The sequence below is a fragment of the Pteropus medius genome, unplaced genomic scaffold (genome assembly GCF_902729225.1).
Source record: "Pteropus medius unplaced genomic scaffold, Ma_sr-lr_union100, whole genome shotgun sequence".
NCBI lineage: Eukaryota > Metazoa > Chordata > Mammalia > Chiroptera > Pteropodidae > Pteropus > Pteropus medius.
Window position 1 is genome coordinate 361586 of NW_024342645.1, and position 20875 is coordinate 382460.

At 53.1% G+C, this 20875-nt stretch overlaps 1 protein-coding gene across 1 annotated transcript in view; it reads left to right on the forward strand.

The window, feature by feature from the left end:
* PHLDB1 (pleckstrin homology like domain family B member 1) overlaps positions 1-20875 on the forward strand; it is a 44713-nt gene that overhangs the window by 2812 nt on the left and 21026 nt on the right. The window contains exons 2-9 of the mRNA XM_039866663.1: positions 3404-3484; positions 4140-4263; positions 5291-5461; positions 12674-12799; positions 14516-15861; positions 18212-18493; positions 18896-19036; positions 19151-19550. Of these exons, the coding sequence (XP_039722597.1) occupies positions 3425-3484; positions 4140-4263; positions 5291-5461; positions 12674-12799; positions 14516-15861; positions 18212-18493; positions 18896-19036; positions 19151-19550 (2650 nt within the window). The 5' untranslated portion in view covers positions 3404-3424. The remainder of the gene's footprint in view (positions 1-3403; positions 3485-4139; positions 4264-5290; positions 5462-12673; positions 12800-14515; positions 15862-18211; positions 18494-18895; positions 19037-19150; positions 19551-20875) is intronic.

Below are 20875 nucleotides of genomic sequence, written 5' to 3' on the forward strand. Positions count from 1 at the left end.
CCTCTCCACTGCCCTTGGTACCTTGTATTGCTTCCCCGGTCCTCGAAGACCCCGCTGTCTTCAGTTTCCTCCATCTCCATCTTGGTCTCCCTGTTCGTCTACCTCTGTCCCTATGTCCCTTCGCCTCTACATTCTCGGACCATCCTGTTTTCATATCTTCTTCCTCTCCTCTCCGCTTCTCTGCCCACGCCTTCCCTTCCCCGCTCTCATTTTTCTTCATCCCCGGGTCTCCCTCCTCCATTTGTCTCTCCAGATCCCTTCGTCTCCCCTTCCCCGCCTCATTCCTCCGCGGACCCCTCATATTCCTCGTCTACTTGTTCTCTCGGCCCCGGGCCTTTCCACACCTCTTCCCGGCCCCCGCCCTGCTCCGGCGACCAGCCCGCTGGGTTCCCAGCCTCAGTTTCCTTCCCGACTCCTTCCTCGGTTGGCAGCCCTTCCTCAAAGACGAATGTGCGCCGGGAAGGCAAAGGCGGCGACGGGCCGAGAGGATCCCCACTCGGCCGCGCAGGCCTCGGGCCACAGCCGTGCGACGCCCTCTAGGCCACAAGCGCGGGCTGGAGCGGCCCCGCCGGGACTCCGGCGAGCGCCGAAGCAGGGGCGCCGCGGAGGGTCAGGCTTCCTTCCTCTCTGGGGCTAGCCTTGGACCTTTCGTCTGCGGCTTGGTTTGGAGCCTGGACCTCCTCCAGTACCTGTTGGTTCCACACCCTTTCGGCCCTTCCCCAGCCTCCCTCCACCCTCGTTGGGGTGCCGAGAATCCCGAGCGGTGACTCTGGACGCCCCACTCAGCGGAGAGGGCTGGGGCTGCTGATCCCGCGGGGCGAGGGGGCCGAGGGGCCCGCCGGGAGCGAGGTCACCCGCGCCTCGGCCTCGCCCCACACGGGGCCCTCTCCGTTGTACGTCAACTCCAGACACCCAGGCCTCTGCCACGCTATGCCAAGGAGGTGCTTGGACTTCTGTGCTCGCGGTGCCGGAGGGCTACTGAGAGCCTGCGCTGACCGCGGCGCTTCCCTCCCGCCCGCTAGCTGGAGTGCAGGACTCGAACCGCAGGAGGCTTTCTTTGGCAGCGGGGCGGGGTTTCCCAGAAAGGCCGAGGCGGCATGGCGGGGCGGGCCGGGTAGGTAAATACAGTCCCGGGTAGTGGGCAGCCAGGTCCCACCAAAGCGGGTCTGCCTGTGGCGCGCGCCGGGGCAGTAGAGCGGCTGCACTATCCAGGCCAGGGGTCCGAGAACAGGGCGCCCCCAGCTGGCGGCTCTGAGCCACGGCGCAGCCCCTTTGTGAAAGCACAGCTTGAGTACTGAGATGCGTTGGTTAGGCTGTATCTTTCCACTGCACCTGGATTAGGTTTCTGACCTGGAGCCATAGCCTCGCACCTCCCAATCTCTACATCGTTTTTTGTTTTCTCCGTCTTTCCCCATACCTCTCTCCTTATCTCTCCCTCTCCTGTCATCTCCTTATTCCCTTCTCTCTTCTAATCACTCCCTTTCCAAACCTTAGTCCCTTTACAATCTTTATCTTCACTTGAAATTCTTTGGTGTAAATAAATGTTCACACCCACAGCTGCCTCACAGGGTGATAGTGACGTTTGACAGGCAAAGAAACCGAAGCCCACAAAGGTGAGGTGACTGTTCATGAAGCTCAAACTAATAATTGGCATACTTCATAAAGGATCATTTAATATAAAACCTGAATGTACAATCACAAACAAGCTAAGTTTTATTGAGGTATAATGTATATATCATAAAATTCACTTAAGTGTACATTCAATTTTTAGTATATTTACAGAACTGTGCAGTTATCATCACAATTTAGTTTTAGAACATTTCTATCAGGCCAAAAAGAAATCTTGTGCCCATTTATTAGTCACTCCTCATTCCAGGCAAGCACTAATGATTTTTTTTAATGACCTGACACTCAGAGATAAGTAACTTGTCCGAGATCTCACAGCTAGTAAATAATAATTGTATTGTTAGACAATAAATGATACTGCCTTACCTTCACCAATATTTATTGTTTTTTCTCACTCCCTCTTGTATATAAACTCCCTATTTGCAACCCACTGTCTCTTGCCTCTCCTCCCTCAAAGAATGCTGAGGGGTTTCCCTGAATCGGAAGAAGCAGTACAGCAGTCTATGTCTCTGGAAACTTTTTCCTGTGGCCAGATCTCCAGGGAAAGTGCCAGGCCAGCTTGGGCCTTGGTATAGGTTAAATGGTCTTTGCTCTCCCTCTTCCCAGGCAGATTTGGGGTGGGCCCCAGGCCCCATTCCCGCCTCTCTTCTGCCAGCTTGGGTGGAAATGGTAACAGATGATGCAGTCCAAGCCCGGAAGGGTGGAAACTGGGAGGGTAAAATTAGTAACTCTATAGCTGAGGCCCTTAGGCCCAACTGCCAGAGTCAGGCACTTCTTGGAATGCTAGCTTCTCCCCCACTTTCTCTCCAAGTTACCTTGTAGATGACTAGAAGAGAAAGTGGGGGTGAGGGGGTGGAGATCCTGCCTTTCTGGGTCTCCTTCCCTACTTTCAGCAACATTCTTCTCAGCTTTCCCCAGTAACGTTTCAGCAGCAAATGAGTTCTTAGCAAGTTAATGAGGGGATGGGCATGTAGGCACACAAAGGTTCTTCCTCCTGTTTCTCAGGTACCAAAAATGTAAGCCAGGGAGAAAGAGATGGGTTTGGAAGAATTCAAGTTCTGGCTCGAATCTAATTTACCCTTTACACCACCAAACAGGTTTAAGACCCCAAGAGCCCTGTATTTCCAATATTAGTCACCACCAAGTTGTTGTTGTCGTTGTTTCCAGTAGTGTGGGGGTGAGATTACTTTCTGGGGAAAAGAGGGTGCAGGCATATAGAAATATAGAAATGGCAAGAATGGCTGAGTTTTTCTTATGTCTCCTTTAAGAAAACATCCTATTAAAACCCCTGGTAAAAGAAACAAAGGGAGAAGAAAGGGAAAAGTCACTGGAGGGAGCTCAGTCCTGCCACCCACCTGGGGGCCCTCTGGCTACCAGTGTCCTTGGAGGGGGTTCCTTGGATTCAGCTTCTCCCACTAAAGTAGATTTCCCCCACCCTGCTTACAGCTCCAGATGTCTGAGGGTCCTCAGCTGCCAAGACCTGAGTCTTGGGTGTCAGAGGCAAGAAAGCACAGAAATATAGGTTGGGCCTTATATGGCTTTCTGTGCTTACAGTGGCCTAAGGGTCAGGACTAACGTGTGGTGTGGTATCCATGCTGTGGCTGAAGATGTAGCACTGCCTTCCCCCAGAAGGTTCCTGAGCTGCCTCCACTTTTCCTTTGGCATAAATGTGCTGGAAATGACAGTGCCTGGTGGTACCCCTGCCGAGAGCCCTGCCTACTCCTTTCTCTTTTCTGCTCTGGCCTCCCCACCTCACCAGCTTTTTGCCGTTCCCTAGGAGCTCTAGAGACCCAGGACCATGGACAATTTCAATAGGAACCAGGTAGGCCCTGGATGCAAGACCCAAGTAATGGTGCAGGTGAGTGGGGTCGGGGCCATTGGGTAAGAGGGCTGTTGGTGAGAATGGGTTTGGCTCCTCTATCCACCTGTGGTCCCTGCCCATGGATGACAGCTGCAGTTCCTCTCTGCCCTTCCTCAGGTCCCAAGCTTATTAACAGCTAAGTCTTTATTTGAATCAAGTTAATTGGTTTACCCAGAAAATATCCTTTGAAAGTCCAGAAGCAGTTTACAGATTGACCCTGAGCTGTATTTCATGCCCCTGCCCTCTCTTGTGATTTAGTTTAACCGGGGCAAGCATTGGCCAAGTGGATTGCTACAGATAAGTCTACAGGACAAGTCTTGATTGGCTCTCCTCTACAATACCCTCTCCTCTTATCCAGTACCTCCCTGCTCCCCTTACTTTCTCCTTGTTTCTGTCTTAATAGACAAAAGGGTCAGTTAAGCCAAGACTCGAGATAAATCTGGTGGGACGAGTTAGTGGCCTAAATTCAGATCTAATTACAATTTAGTGGAATAATGCTCTGTGCAAGATTTTGTGTTAAGACTTTTGACATCCTCAGAGCCCTTTGGAAAGGGCAAGTGCTGGAGAGAGTACTGGTGTGACTGGGACTAGGGTGGTAAATTACTAGCCTGGAGTCTCTAATGATGCTCAGCCCCCATCCCTACTCCTGCAGAAAGGACCCTTGGACCTGATTGAGACAGGCAAAGGGCTGAAAGTACAAACAGACAAACCCCATCTGGTGAGCCTGGGCAGTGGGCGACTCAGCACAGCTATCACCTTTCTGCCGCTGGAAGAAGGTAAGTTGAGGGGTGCCCTTCTGCCACCCTTCCATTCTTACAGACATTCCTGTCCTAGGGCCCAGGCATGTGTTAGGGCCCTTCTGCTATCTGTTGACAGTGTTAACCTCCCCTATATGGGAGGCTGTGCCACTCTACCCCACCAGTTTGCTTCCCTTGTCTCTGCCTCCACAGACTGCGTGCCCTCTTTGGTAGATAATCTGGCTCATAACAAGGATTAAAGATCAGTTTAAAAACAAGGAGGAGAGCACTGACACAGGATAGCACATTGCTTTTAGCAACTAGTATGGCCAAGAAGAGAGGGGGCCTTACTTCAGGGCAATGCTTGGCATGAGAGAAGGTACTGGTAGAGAATGGAGAGAAGGGAGTAGTAGGGGCAGACCTTTCAAAATAAGGCCCTGGCATAGCCCTTTCACTTTGCAGCTTCTGCCCTTACTCTTCTCTCCTGGTTACTCTTGTTGCCTCGGTGATACTACATTCCCTACATTCTCTAAATACCAGTCCCAGGGGCTCTGCCAGGGGAGGGTCTGTTCACGCAGAAGCAGTGAGGGTAGGGTTGCACTAAAAAGAGAGGGAGTAAGGGAGGGCAAAGGTTGAAGGTGGCAGAAGGGAGGGAGAGAATAAAGAGAGAGAGAAGGAGATTCTGGAAAAAAAACATCATTGTAATAACCAGTGGGGGGGGGTGGGCAGTATGATGAAGAAGACAAAAGACCTAGGGAGGGAGAGTTGGAAGGACTAAGGAAAGGTCTGCAGAAAAGAAACCCCCCTTCTCTATTCTATCTGTGGAGTCCGAATACTATTGTGGTCTTGGGCTTCCCATTTCTGGTCTAGCATTTTCTCTGCCTGAGAAGAACTTCTACCACTTATTGTCAGAACCAGGCTCAGAGGCCCAAAAGGGGTGGCCAGTGTTGGCAGTGATTCTCCCTAGAGTAAGAGGTGGAAATATATTTCTACTGTGGCTCTCCTTGCCCTGTTCCTGCCTTCATAGCCTGGCAACCCTCTGACTCAGTTTGCCTCCTATTTTCAGGGAGGACAGTGATTGGCTCTGCAGCCAAGGACATCTCACTGCAGGGTCCGGGCCTGGCTCCAGAGCACTGCTACATCGAGAACCTGCGGGGCACCCTCACCCTCTACCCTTGTGGTAATGCCTGTGCTATTGATGGACTCCCTGTTCGACAGCCCACCCGGCTCACTCAGGGTAAAGTTTGATACCCCAAAAATAGGGGACTTCTGTTTAAAAGCTTGTGCATAATAGGTGCAGGGGAAGCCTGCTGTGTTTGTTGCCATGGTAAATGCCTGAGTGGCCATATTGGGGATGGGGTGTTCAGGCGCATCTGATGTGCCTAAACAATACCCCAAACCCCTTTGTCATCCAGACTTGTCTTCAGCCTGCTTTTCCTTTCTGGTCACCCCCATCTTTCTTCCCTACACCACTGGAGAGAGAAGAGGTTCCAATTTCTGCTATCAAAAGGCATGGGGAGTGGTGCAGTGGTTATTAGCAGTTGTTAAGGGAGAGCAATTGGAACAGCAATAAGGGGAACAATGGGGAGCTGTGGTCTGAAAAGCTGTACAGGTCAGGGAGAGGAGGACAAAACCCCCTGATGGGGATTGGGCAAGGGCAAAACATGATTGCAAAATCTGAGGACATGCCAACTCCTGTTAAAAAGCTGTTGACAGTAGATTTTGGGTCATGAATATGGTTACCACTCTGTTTCCCAAAGCAAAAGGCCATTCTATTGTGTAAGGTAACTCTAAAAACTGGGCTTCTAGTTACTATGGTGACCAGGCAGGTAAGGGTTTGACCCATGTGCCACTTTGACAGAACAAATGTGTTTGCCCTGGGCATCAATTTGTATGGTTAATCATCATATTAGGGGAATGAGAATTGGGCTGGAGTACAGGTAGGGTTAACATGAGGATGGGAGTTTGGGGCTGAGCCTGGCTCTGAGCCAGAGGACTGATATCCTGGCATCGTTTTCTGGGTACTATTACCTCTTACTGGTTGGAAGCTCCTTTGCAGTAGAAATTCCACTCGGTTCACTGTTTCCCCTCCCTCCTTCTGTTCACACCCCTTGGAGTCTCTTTAAATGCTACTTCCTTCACAGCTGACCCAGTAGGCCCAACCTTGCCCTACTCCTTTCCTTCTCCCCTTGGGAGTGTCAGGTGGACAATTGACTTCAGGGAGGCAGGCCCACCACCAGCAGCAGGCAGGCCCTTGTTTCCTCCAGGGCTTCTAAGTCTCTGATTCCTGGATGAGAAGAGGAATCCCCATATATTGGGACTTTGGCTGTGATGCCATCTGGTTCCTGATAGTCCTCTTCAGTCTCAAAGAGAGTATCTTTCCCAAGATTTGGGCACATGGAAGTGAAAGCAGCAAGGAGAGGTTGGGGCAGAGTTCAAAGAAGGCTAGAGAAAGAGCCCATCCCTTCCTACGCTGGCCCCAAATCCCTCACATTCATGGGCAAGAACATCATTCCCCTATGTTGTGAGCAGGATAGAGGAACCGATGCTCTGTAGTCCTCTCCTGCCCACTTTTCCCAGTGCATCACTTAGCTCCCTGAGAAGAGGGAGGGCCTGGGCCAACACGGAATTCTTAGGCATTTCCTGTGGCCCCAGTGACCCCCAATTCTTCCCTGGCCAAAAGTCTAGCCTGCCAAGTATGTACCCTCCTACTCTCTTCTGACCCTAAAGCCCCTTCCCTTTTTCTCCCTCCCATCCCTATAACCTTCTTGTCTAGACTTGCCTGTCCAAGAAGCTTGGCAGCCTGGGAAGGGGTAGGCAGAGGCACAAAGGAATGGGTGTTCTTCTCCCAGCGCTCCCCCTCCCCTAGGCTCCAGGAGCTGAGGGTTTCCTTGTCTCATCTCTGGAGCAAGGCACCAAGCCCAGCCCTGCCTGGCCCCACTCCGGACATTCTTGGGAGTGCGTTTCCCTGGAAACTGGGTGGCTGGGGGTGGGGCAGGGTGCATGTGCTATCTCTGTGTGTCTGGAGTGTGTTTATGTATCTCCGGATGTGTTTGTGACTCTGGGCTTGTGTATCTCTTGTGTTTGTGTCTTTCCTTGTGTTTATGGATCAGAGTGTTCAAGTGGGGGGCAGGAGTAAACTCAGGACTGATGGTACTCCTATGTGTCTATGAGAACTCACTGACCACATGCCTATCTGTGGGCATACATGCAAGAGGATCATTTTTCCTGTCTTGTTCCCCTGATCCAACCTTGTAGAGGGGACATTCCTCTTTGAAAAACAGAGGGCTACCCTAGAAACAACAAAGAGACTGCTCTGGCTGGGCCAGGCCTTAGATGCATCATTCTGGGCACTGTGCTCAGCCATAGGCAACTTGGAGAGGCACACAACATGACTGACAGAGATGGCAGTGACAGGCTCTTCTAGCAGGAATATGCCTGGGCCATGGATAGGGGGAGGTGGGCAGAAAGCAGATGCCAACCTTTAATTAGAGCTATGGACATGGGAACCTGAAGTGAGGGAGCCAGGAAGATCTTGATTCATATCAAGGTATCTTGGTACATCCCTTGCTGCCTTCTTCTTTACAGAGCAAGAGGTGGAACTGGGAATAGGACCAAGGAAATGAGGAATAATCTTAGTCTGGGTTTAGGCTGCCCCTCCCTGGGACCACGTTGCCAGACCACATGAAAGATCTGGGAGAGGATAGGAGGGGAGGGCCCAGAAAGCCACACACTCAGGGCCCACACTGTCTAGATGTAGGTCCCCATCCACTCCGAGCATTTGCTGTCAGCCCTTTTATCCATGTCTCCTCCACTCCCTAAGTCCCTCATTGGTGGATAGGGGCTTGTGTGAGGGCCAGCAGGGGAAGCTCCCTGGGACATGGCTGGGAGCCAGGGTTCCTGGGTTATCCAGTTGCCTCCCTCTGAGATCCAAGATGCTGAGCCCTTTCTTTCCCACCCAATTATCAGTTATTCCTCCTGTAAAATGGGAGTGAAGCCTTCCAACTGTCTTTTGTTATAAAGCTGATAAATATCTTGACTAATAAAGTTCAAAGGAAGGAGAGAAAAAGCAAAGGCTCCTATCCTAGCTCCCCAATTCTTGTGCCTGCCTCCTGCCCAATTTCTCACTGGTAGGTATCCTCTCTGTCTGGGTCTGTCCAGCTGGCCATCGCAGTTTCCAGACGGATGAATCACTCCTCCTGAGAAAAAAATGTTTAAAGGCTCCCCCTATTTTGCATTTCTTCCTTTTCCTTCAGAAGGCAAATAAGATGCATGTACACGTGTGAGTGTGTGAGTGTGTGAGTGTGTGTGAGTAGTATGGTAGCATGGGTAGGTGTTCAGCAAGGGTGGAAAAATCACTTGATTATTCCTGACTTTTGATTTCAGAGTTTCTCCAGGGACTGAGTGAAAGGATATCTATGTCTGAGTAAGTGTGTAACTAAGAAGTGGGTTGGTGCCTGTGGGGTTGTGTGTGTGAGAGATGACATGTTTAACTGAGATGTTTGTGTGACTCAGAGTGTGCATAGCCAGAGGCGTTTGTGTGACTGAGCAAGTATTGGTGTGTATCTGAGAGAAAATGTAGATGGCTGTGAGTGCTGGTCATATTGAACGTGTCTGAGAACACAGTGTGTTCCTTAAGGTTCTGGTGTTGAGAGACCAGGTCCCTGGAACAGGAGGAACTCTCTGGGGCCCAGGCTGGGTGGTAGGTTCTTGCCTGGCCCAGAACCTCATCCTTCCCCTGGGAGCTTCAGAGGCAGGTGGCATTGTGTTTCCCAGATGGAAAGCATACCTCAGTGGGGCGGGAGAGCTCTTTGCTGGGGTTAGTACAACTGGTGATTGGGTTGGAAGGAGGTAGGGTTGGCATCTGGAGCCCCAGGGAAATGGGCTGACTCAGAAGGAGCAGTGCCTTGGTCTAGCCTGGGTAGTAGGGTGAAGTGCATTGCTGGGAGTGCGGAGAGGGGAAAAGGAGCTGAGAAGAGGAGGTGTTTAGGATGAAGACAGGAGCTGGGCTCAGTGTTGCTCACACTGCACAGAGCACTGCCTTGACCTGAACTCGCAGCCCAGGAGGGACCTTGTCACAGTGGCAGACTGAGAGCTGGACCTAGTGACCTATCTGAATCTCTGCGAGTTCCGTTCTTCTCTCTGATATATGGAGCCATGGAATGTCAGATTTTAACCCCTGCTATATTTGAAGCTAACCTCTTCTTTCTGTAGATAATGCCAGAGGGTATGACTAGCCCAAGGTGACCAGCCAGTCAAGGCTGGGCTGGCCCCATCCCAAACCTCCGGTTACTTCCTACCACAGAGGACTCTCAGTGAGACCCTGCTTCTCCTCACTCCTGTCTTCTGGCTCTCTCCTCCTGACTCTTTACCCTCTGGTCTCTATATTTACCTTTCACCTTTATTTCTGTCATCTCCCTTGAACCTTTCCACCCTGCCCGACTTCTCCTCCGGCCCCTTGCACCAGAATCCCAAACCTGCTCCCTCCCCGTATCCTCGCGCCCCGCCCTCTCCATCCCGCTCCCCTCACCGCTCCTCCATCACTTCCTCTTCCCCTCCTCCTCTCCTTTGTCCCTCCCCCTGGCTCCCTTCCCCCGCCGCTGGTGGCCGGTCCGCCCCTCCCAGGGCTTTGGAGGCTGCTAGCTACCGCGCTGCTAGCTGCTCGGAACCTGGAGTGGGCGCGCGGGAGGTCGGCCCGCCCCCTCAAAGGCCTGGGGCGGGCCGGGACCTGGATGGAGGGTCCGAGCTAGTGGGGGCGAGCGGCCCGAAGGTCCCGGTTCTGCGGTGAGTCCTCAGCCGGGGGCCTGCCGCAGCCCCCAAGCAGCTAGGCGTGGAAAAGCGCTGGCTGGGCGGGGACTGAGGCGGGGGCGGGCGCGAGCAGGGGTGGTGGTTCTCTGGCTCGTCTTTGGGAGCTTGAGGTTGTGAGACTAGATTGTGTGAGCCTTGATTGTGTGATCCTTGAACATTTTGAGTGGGAGGCCTGGGCTTGGGGCCACTCCTCAGTGGGGCAAACTTCATCTTCTCTAACGCTAGACAATCTCTTCCATAGGACCCGCCTCCGGATAGGGTTGAATGAAACGTCCTAGTTAGGATGAGGGGACCCTGTGTTACGGCTAAGAGGTGTCTCTGATAGAAAGGGCCAAGGCTCTTACTTCCGCCTTCCCTTCATCTTAGTCTCTCTTTGGCCAGTCCATTCTATTTGTGTGGCCAAGAGGACAGTGACTGTGCTCTTTGAGTAAGTGAGCACGTATGCCTGTGTCTGTATATTTCTGTGTGTGTGTGTGTGTGTGTGTGTGGTGCTCTGCTCTCACAGGAGATAGAATGATCCCTCACCCCGCTTTTCCCTCCAGATGTGCAGCTCCTCTCCTCCACCCACCTGCACACTGCTTGGCCCTGAGCCCATTTGGGGATTGAGGTGGGGGCGGGGCTCGGACCACAACTTTGCTTGGATGAGAAGGGGTTCTTTGGTTTCCAGAGTGGACTGACTTTTGGAGGTGTGGGGCAGGAGCAGGTAGAGAGGTTTCTTCCCAGAAATAGGCTGGCCAGGCCCCTGCAGGCATGGGACCAGAGTTGGGACAATGCCTGGGGCCCCCTGAGTGCAAATAGAAAGTTAATTTGGGCAAGAGTTGGGCTGCTCTCAGTCCTGCTGCCCTCTTGCCTGCTCTATTAATACAGATCCAACTTTGCTGCCTAGCATCACCTATTTATAGCCTAGAGGCAGCATAGCCACACCCCCCTGTTTGGAGTGTGAGGAGCAGAGAAGGGGGCAGGGAACTCATAGCTGTAGTGGCAACGCTAAGGGTCTCTAGGTGCCCACAGCCTCCTTGAGTGGGCCTTGCACTGATGGGCTGGAATCCACCCAGACTCCCCACCTCTTTCCCAGCCTAGACTGTGTGGTCAGGCTCCTGATCCCCCTCCCCCGCATCAACCTAGGATTGAGTGGGTCTGTCTAGACCCTGTGAACTCATCATTAATTAGCACATTAAATGGCTGAAAGGAGGAGGAGGGGCCGTTGGGGCTTTTTCTGAAACAGCTGTGGTTGTAATTAGGTGGACTGGTGGTTGGCTATTATTTATTTCCATTATGATTACCCTGGGATCAGCTTCTCTGATTGGTGACTTGGCAGGGAAAGCTTCCCCCTCTCCTAACCACCCATCAGCCTTTAGAACTGTTGGTGCCTGCCTGGGAGGGCCCAGGGGTGGGCCAAAGAAGTAGGTGGCTTTGTCCACTATAGTTATCTGCTATGGACTTCTCAGTCTGCTAGGCCTGCCCTGCCAACAGCAATGCCTTGCGTTCCAGCAACAGGCTTTTCAGTGTGGGGCCTGCTAAGGTACCCACGTGGCCTGGGATGCCCCATGTCCTTGTGGCCTGCTTGAGCTGAACTGTCTCAGCGTCCAGGAATGTAGACTTCCCTGCCAGTCTTAGCTCATATTGGCATGAAGTTTGGGGTGCCAAATGGCACCAGACTGGGTAGACCAGAGGCTGGGGGCAAGGGCCAGGGATGTGAACAAATTGGAATATTGGGTGGAATATAGGGAGTATGAGGGCTCTGGTTTCTTCCAACATAGCATCTTTTTCAGGAGCCCTCTAGCACCTGGTGTGGCCAGGAGGAGGAGTTCTGCCAGCCAGGCCTAGGTGCCTTTGGCACACCTGCTGCTGTGCACACTCCCAGTGCCCCTGGCTACATTTTCCGGCTTCCGCGTATCCTCCTCCTTCCATGCACTCACACTTCCAGGACAGGACTGGACTTGTGTCTGCTGCCTGGGAATGTGCTTGGCTGAGCATAGACCCACTGGCCTAGGCTTGGCTACATTCCATGGGGAGACGTTGAAGGATGTCAGGCCAGAGGGTGTGTTGTCAGAAAGAGAGTGGTGGCCACTCCTACTGTTGGAGCCAGGAAGCAATTTCTGATCCCTGTGGGGACATCTGAGTGATCTGTGGTTTTTCCCTGTCGCCCATCCTAGAGCTTTGCTGTGATCCTGGAATTTGTTACCTTTCTAACTTACCCTTCCACCCAAGGGACCGATAGATAGTCATGGGTGCAGGCTGGGTTGAAGAGATGAGCATGTCCATGTTCTCTGAAGAAGCTTCTCCATTTACAGAACATTTTCACATGCACTGTCTTATTAACTCTGCGAAGTCAGTGGTATCGTCCTCATGTTTCTGATGAAAAAACTACACTCAGGGAGGTGAAGTAACTTCACCTGAAGATCTCTGAGCTGGTAAGAAGAAGACTTAGGACTAGTACTTGGATCTTGGGACTCTGCCCTGTGCTATTGAGCCCTGCCAGTGCCTGTCTCCAGCACAGGCGAGGTCAGGCGTGGACCTTGTGGATACTGTAAGTGCAGGTGGAGATGGCTCTTTGGAGCCTGGGGTGAGCCTGCTAGTGCTGTGGGGTGAGGGTTGCCTTACCCCTGCCTCCCCTTCTAAGCATTTTCTTTCCCTGAAGGCTGTATGTTGTGCCTGGGTCAATCTACCTTCCTCCGCTTTAACCACCCGGCTGAAGCCAAGTGGATGAAAAGCATGATTCCTGCCGGGGGCCGTACTCCTGGGTCTCCGTACAGTCCTGGCCCAGGTATGTACCCAGTTGGGGCAGGAGATTGGGTTGGTGGTAACCCCTGGACATTCCTCCTCTTCACCCACTCTAGCCACTCTTGTAGTGTCAGGGCAGGACAATACCCATGATCTGGGCTTGCTACCATCTGCCATGGGCCAGTGGTGGAGAATGCCAGGCAGTCTGGCTACTATGAGAGAGCCAAGAAGTGCTGCTTGGCTGAAATTGGGAAATTGGGAAATTGGGAAATGTGCCTGAGAAATGGAGGGCTCTGGCAGCCTGTGTCCCGTTGCTCTGGAAGATACAACCTCAGCACCTGGGACCCTGACCCTCTTGTGTTACAACCAGGAAGCCTCACCCCAAGGGACAGAAGGAAGCATTAGGCTGAACCTTTATAAGCTCTGGTGGGTCCCACCTGCTGGTGATCTTGTCCTTGGGCCCTGCCCCACCCCCAGGCCATGCCATACCAGGCCATGCCAGCTGATGACTCAGTGGAGCAGCTGCAGTTTATGTGTGAATTATTGATCCCCAGAGGAGAGCTGGTGATTGTCTCAGGGAACTGGCACAGCTTCCCTCAGCCCAAGTGCTTAGGGGGTCAGTTGTAGACCAGGAGGCTGCCAGTGAGCTTCCTATCTGAGACTTTGCATGGGCATTCGGATGGCTGTGGGATGACAGGTGTCAACATAGTATTGGGACAGGTGGACATACATGTCAGGTACACCTAGCAGAGTGGCATTGGAGGCTTAAGTGAATAGTCTAGGGATCTGAGGAAAGATGGTGGTCACTGGAAACACCAATATCCGTAGTAACCCCTTCGAATGAGGTCCTCTACAGTCCCCATAACTTTGGACCCAAACTCAGTCTTGCAAAGGCTTTCCCTTCTCCTCCTCCACCCCTCAGTCTTTTCTAGCCTCTTGGGAGCTCAGAAGCCTGGGCTCCCTGTCCACTCCCTGGTTAGCTTTATCCTGCCTCCATCCTAGCCTTGCCATGCTACTCCCTCAGTTTTTTAGGGCAGTGGTTCCAGGGACTCCTGGTTGGTTGACCAGGACTAGGGCAGGGCAAAGGCTGGCTCTTGCTGGTGTGGCTTAATAGGCTAATTGGAGGCACTGAGCTGCACCTAAGTGCTAGTCGCCTGGCTTCCAGGAACTATCAGTTCCCTCCTTTGCCTCCGATTGTATAAACTGGTGCAGCATATACCCCTTGCCCATCCTTGGAGGCTTTGTGTGTGTTTTTTCCTGGTCTTGGTTGCTGTGTTGGGAGGCCCTATTTCCTATTAGACTGGAACCCACCCTGGAACTTTTGGCCAGCTTCATAGCTGCCCCCATCCCTTTTGCAGAATCTTTACTTGTTCTTCCTAAAGGAGAGGTATAGGAGGTTGGAGAAACTAAGGCAGAGAGGAACCTAGTCTTGGGATGAGTCAGTAACAACTAGGCCTAGAAGTACCTGGCATTATTGCCAACTCTGTACTAAATTATAAAATGTTAGAGGCAGAAGATATTTGCCCATCCTCTTCCTTTACAGAAGGGGAAACTGAGGACAAAGTGACTTGGGTAAAGTTGCACAGCAGGTCAATGGTAGAGCTAGCACCAGAACCCAGATCTCCTGGCTTCTTCTCTGAAGTCTTTGCAGCCCAACTTTGCTGGAAGGAGGTGGGGTAGTGCTTATGCTCTTATGCATATGCAGCTCCCCAGAATCGAAGACCAGGGCCTGAGGCATCTTTGCATTTCCCTTGAGCAGAATCAGAAAGCCTGGTGAATGGGAACCATACCCCACAGCCTGCAACTCGGGGACCCTCTGCCTGTGCCAGCCACAGTTCCCTGGTGAGCTCAATTGAGAAAGACCTGCAAGAAATCATGGATTCACTGGTGCTAGAGGAACCTGGAGCTGCTGGCAAGAAGCCTGCCACAACTTCCCCACTGTCGCCGATGACTAATGGTGGTCGTTACCTGCTGTCCCCCGCAACCAGCCCTGGTGCCATGTCTGTGGGTTCCAGCTATGAGAACACCTCTCCAGCCTTCTCTCCACTCTCCTCACCAGCCAGCAGTGGAAGCTGTGCCAGCCACTCACCCAGTGGGCAGGAGCCAGCATCTTCCACACCCCCACTAGTGCCTGCCCGTTCCTCTAGCTACCATCTGGCCCTGCAGCCCCCACAGTCCCGACCTAGTGGTGCCCGCTCCTCTGAGAGCCCCCGGCTGGGCAGGAAAGGGGTTCATGAGAGGCCTCCCAGCCCTGGCCTCCGGGGTCTGCTGACAGACAGCCCTGCATCTACTGTCTTGGCGGAGGCCCGCAGAACCACTGAGAGCCCCCGGCTATGTGGGCAGCTGCCTCTGGTGGCTATCAATCTGAGTGAATACTCGGCTTCCGGTGCCCACAGTCAACCCACCAGCATTCCTGGCAGCCCCAAGTTCCAGTCTCCAGTCCCTGCTCCCCGAAACAAGATTGGCACACTTCAGGACCGCCCTCCCAGCCCTTTCCGTGAGCTTCCAGGCGCTGAGCGGGTATTGACAACCAGCCCCTCACGCCAGCTGGTGGGCCGAACATTTTCAGATGGTTCAGCTACCCGCACCCTGCAGCCTCCTGAAAGCCCCTGCCTGGGCCGACGGGGCCTGGACAGTATGCGAGAACTCCCTCCCTTGAGCCCGTCTCTGTCCAGACGAGCTCTCTCCCCCATGCCCTCCCGGAATACTCCAGATCCCAAACTAACTAGGGAAGTGGCAGAGAGTCCCCGGCCGCGGCGCTGGGCAGCCCATGGGACTTCACCAGAGGACTTCTCCCTGACACTGGGGTCGCGGGGCCGGAGGACACGGAGCCCCTCACCCACACTCGGGGAGTCCCTGGCACCCAGCAAGGGCAGCTTCAGTGGCAGGCTGAGCCCAGCTTACAGTTTGGGCTCTTTGACTGGGGCTTCGCCCCGTCAGAGCCCCCGTGCCCAGAGGAAACTCTCCAGTGGGGACTTACGGGTGCCTGTCACTCGAGAGAGGAAAAATAGCATCACGGAGATCAGCGACAATGAGGATGACCTCCTGGAGTACCACCGGCGGCAGCGCCAAGAACGGCTTCGGGAGCAGGAGATGGAGAGGCTGGTGAGCAGATGCCGGGGAGTCTGTGGACATCCACAGCAGGGCCTCTGCCAGGGTGTGGGCAGGCCAGCTGGCAGAGTGGGAGGGGCCCATGTGCAGGGCCTGTGCTTCTCAAGCTTTCCCACTTCCAAGATACATAGTAGGGACCAGTATCTCAAGGTTCTGGTGCCCTGAAGAACTGTTTTTGAAGTCTCTAAGGCTTTAAATTCCTGCTAATTTTGCATTTATTCTATAATATAGCTTTGGTTTTAATGTATAAATTAAGTTTCACATTATTTACCTGAATTCAGGGAAGCTCTAGGAAAACATACCACATTTATGGTTGAGGTTTTGCATCTCTCAGTTTGAGAAGCAGGTCTTAATGATGAGAAGGCTGAGGCCAAGAGAGAAGAATGGGTTTGTCCAAGGTCACACAACAAATTCTGGCACAGGTAGAATTAGACTCCAAGTCTCCTGTCTTTCCAAGTCTTGTTCTTTAGAAAAGCCCCTGGTCCTTCTTTCTTGCTTCACTTTGGCATCTATTAATGGGTGGGGTCATCTGAGAATTTGGGCAACAGAGAAGAGGACTAGAATAGGATAGGCAGCCCCTGGCTTGACCTGGGCCAGCCAGTGTAATTGTGATTGTGTGTACTGTTGTGCATTGGGGGCTGGGTGTGGCTCTGGGCAGCTGTCCTAGAGATAGCATCTGAGCTGGATGGGGGCTGGGATTCACCAGATAGCACAGGGAGCTCAAGGGACTCTGGTGTGTACACACTCGAGCATATGTACAGGAGAATGGATTTTGCCCTTTCTTTCTTGTGAGCAGAAGAACCAGGTTCCTAGGGGAACCAGGGACCCTGGGATTGTTTTGAGGAGAATCAGAATTGAGGTTTGTCTGGACACCCTTTCAGAAGAGGTAGGGACAGCTTTGAATAAGGTGAGGGTGTCGGAAAGTGTTTATGTTGGGTGAGAGAGAGATGAGGCAGGATCTCCTGTCTTCTGTTACTGTATCTTCCCTTCACTGTCTAGATGAGAAAGCTTGGTACACCCTAGGGGCTCATCTTGGAGAGGGGGCAGTGAGCCTGGCAGAGTAGTGGGTCTAGCCTCCCCCAACTCCTCCATTTAGACTCCCCACCCTTGCACATAAGCACACACCTTACCACCAGCCCTGACCTGTCCCACCTGCCACTTTAAATCTTGGAGGCTGCCTGCCCTGCCCCTCCCACCTCAACCAGGCTACTTATCTGGGTCCTGGCGTAAGGGCGGGGGCACTGGCCCAGCCTCCTGGCTGCTGAGGCTCTGTTCCTGTTTTGTTCTTTTTGCCATGGAACTGGGCAAGCAACAGGAGGGAAGCTGGGTAAGTGTATGGGGGCTCATGGCCAAACTGTACATTGTGAAAAACATCTGAGGTAGAGGGACCCCAGAGAGCCATGGGCGTTATGAATGGGAGAGGGGGACACAGACCTGGAGCATGATTGTACTTTCCCTCCTAGGCCCCTGGGCAATATCTGGGTGCGCTGTGTGTGGGGATGGAGCAGATTAAGTGGAAGGGCCGTGGAATACTCATGGGCCTGGTCTTTTAAGGGCATGTGACCACTTACTCTGTCAGGAAGGAGCCAGGAGCCGAGGGCTGCCTGAAAGTGAATTGGAGTTGAGGTGAAGATGAGGAGGATTATGGCCCAGGTCTGTCTGGCAGGCTGTATACATGCTGAGCACACCTTTGTGCAAACTGTGCCCCTCAGGTCCCTATGGATCCGTGGGTCTGTTTTCTAGCCCTGTGTGTCAGTCCCTACCTGTCTGTATGCTAGACAGTGTTTATCTTTGTGAGTGTGTCAGTGTGCATTTGTACATGTCAGGGCTGGTGTCTTTGTGTGCACCTGTCTGTTAATGTAAGTCCAGGGCACAGGTTGTATCCTTGTGTGTCAGTGCTGGTATGTGGGGGTCTCTCTGTGTGCCCTTGTGTCATGGATTTTCATGTATCTGTGTCAGCATGAACACCTGAGTGTTGATCTTTGTCTCATCTGGTCTTTAGTCTCTTTACCAGTGTGTGTTCTTATGTATGTCTGAGTGTGTCCTTGTGTGTCCACAAGGAAGCCCACCCTAGGATAGAATGAGAAGGGAAAGGAAACAGGAAGACGGGAGGGGTTAGCCACATGGGCAGGTGGCACAACAGCCTGGTTCCTCCTGCTTACTTCTGGGGCATCCTCCTTCTCTCTGCCTCCTCAGACCTTGGGGTTGGGGCTCTCCTGACTCGCTTCTGAGTCTTGAGCCCCAAGTATCCTAGTTCTCTCTCCTGATGACACTGTGCCTAGCTTTAGCCCCACCAGGACCTTGCCTCCTCCCCCTCATGCCCTGCTCTGTCTACCCTTCCCAGGAACGCCAGCGCCTGGAGACCATCCTGAATCTGTGTGCCGAGTACAGCCGGGCTGATGGGGGACCTGAGGCCGGAGAGCTGCTCAGCATTGGGGAGGCCACTGCAGCATTGGCACTGGCAGGCCGGAGGCCCTCACGAGGCCTTTCAGGGACCACTGGGGCCTCTGGGTGGAACAATGAGGAGCCTGGAAGTGCCACCCAACGCCTGTGGGAGAGTGTAGAACGCTCAGATGAGGAAAATCTCAAGGAGGAGTGCAGTAGCACTGAGAGCACCCAGCAGGAGGTGGGATATACGGGGCTGGGTGGGATGAGGGGGCCAGGATCAGACCTGCTAAGAGGCAGGGGAGGCAGGCATATGTGGTGGATGCCAAGGCCTAGTGATGGAGAAGTAATTAAAGGATTGAGTTTGAGAAGAGATCAGGGATGAGAGGTGTAGAAACGAGGCAAGGAAGAGAGGGAGGTGTTGATGAGTTTACCAAGCTATAAATATGCTTTATAACTTATGTTTCCTTGGGGCTCCACCCAGGCCTGACACTCAGTGGTAAATCTTTATTCCATTCGAATGAACCTGCATTGCTCAGTTCAGCTGCCCTTTCCAAGTACCCTGAGGAATGGGGATCCATTCTCTTAGCATCATCTTGGAAGGCTCTATGCTTCTCCAGCTGATGGCTTCTCTCCTCTCCAGCACGAAGATGCACCTAACACCAAGCTCCAGGGAGAAGTGTTGGCCCTGGAAGATGAACGGGCTCAGGTGCTAGGGCGAGTGGAGCAGCTCAAGGTCCATGTGAAGGAGCTGGAGCAGCAGCTGCAGGAGTCAGCTCGAGAGGTGAGCCATGAGGGCCCTGGCTGGATTCTTCCTCAGGCAGAGTGAAGGCCCCCAGTGTGGCCTGAGTCCAGCTGCCTTGACTGGCCTTGATGTTGACCCTGGTGTTGTCCCCAGGCTGAAATGGAGCGGGCGCTGCTGCAGGGGGAGAGGGAGGCAGAGCGGGCACTGTTGCAGAAGGAGCAGAAAGCAGTGGACCAGCTGCAGGAGAAGCTGGTGACTTTGGAGACAGGCATCCAAAAGGAGAGGGACAAGGTAACCAATACCTGGCCTGGCTCAGTTCTAGGGGCCAGTGTCCTGGGAGAGAAGGAGAAATGCTTTCTCTGGGGCCTCTCACCCCTTTCCTCATCATCCTTCCTGCAGATCGGGTGGTCTCTGTGCCCCTCAGGGGCAGGGGCCTTGTCCTCTGTGGATGGTCCAGCTTGGAAGGCACTGCGGGCTGGGCTGGTGTCTGGGGTCTCTGTGCTGCGTCTGGGTGCCTGGGTGCCTGCCATTCTGGGCCCTTCATGGCTCTTCTAGGAAGTACCAAAGCTCTTTCTTGGGCAGTGAGCACAGCCTGAAGGACTGGTGTTGGGGAATGATTTAGGTTTGTGTCCCTCCATCTGGAGAACATTTCCCTCCAAGCAAGCATGCCTCAGGTGCTCAGGACATGGTCTTTGGGAGATGGCCCTCAGGTTTCTGCTTCCCCTGAGCCTTCAGGATCTGCAGCCTCCCATCCCAGATGGTCCCAGCTCCTTCCCCTGCCCCTTTCAGATTTCGTGCCAGCCTACAGGGGCCACTTCATCCCACAGGGGCCGTGCCAGCCACGCCCAAGATGCCCGACAGTATGCCAAAAGCTCTGAAGTGGTGAAGGGCCATCTATTTCTGGACTTGACAGTATTTTTCCAAGAATTAATTTTCCTGCTGGATTTTTGAGAGTGTCCTTCTCTGCCTCTCAGTTTTGAAGCTCTTAAAAATACTTTGACAATCTTCCCCTTTTTTTGAGCTTTGGCTCTGGCCCCCAAACCACACTCCCAAATTCTGTGCCAAATTAACTCCACGCTTACCAAATAGGCCTGCACTAACGTCCCCTCTAATCACTGTCCTGGGCTCTCCGCATGCCCCTAACTGCCAGTGCCACCCAGGCAGGGCTGAGCCATCCTGCTTTTGCACTAACTCCATGGGCACCTCTGTGCCCTTGGCCTCTTCCCCCTAATGTGGCCTTCTTCCTTTCTTGATGTGGGACCCCAGGGTTTTGATCAGAAAGGGGGCACAACTCAACCTTACTCAATAGGGCATTAGCAGGATGGGGACAAGGTTGGGAGGAAATGCTTGGCTGAGGAGCTTCTCAGAACGAAGAGCTCTTCCTACTTTGAAAAGCCTGGGTGCTGCCGCCACAGACTTGGAGGGACCTGCTGTCCTCCAGCCATCTGCTTGCCTACCCTCCAGAGTGGAGGAGTCAGGAGGTCCAGTTGTGGGGGCATGGCTTGTGAAGGGCCAAGTCAGGGCTCCTGCCACACAGTGGCTACCCTTCCTACCTTCCCCCTTGGGGTTTCCGAAATTCAGATAACCCAAGGCGAGGGTGGGAATGGGTAACCTCTCCTTTTCTCCCCTGAGTCATCTAGCACATACAATATTATAAAGGCTTAGTCCAAGTATAGGGAAGTGCTTGGACTCTGAGAATTGGCTTGATCAGATTCTCCTCTCCAAGGATAGGGGTGGGTATAAGGGTGGTCGAGGCAGGCTTCAGCATAGGGTCTTATTCCTGGTTGAAGCTCAGCATTTTAGAAAGAACCTTCCTAACCTCATTTTTCATTGACCTGGCATTGCCTGGAGTTCTCTCTGAGCCCAGTTATTTGGAGT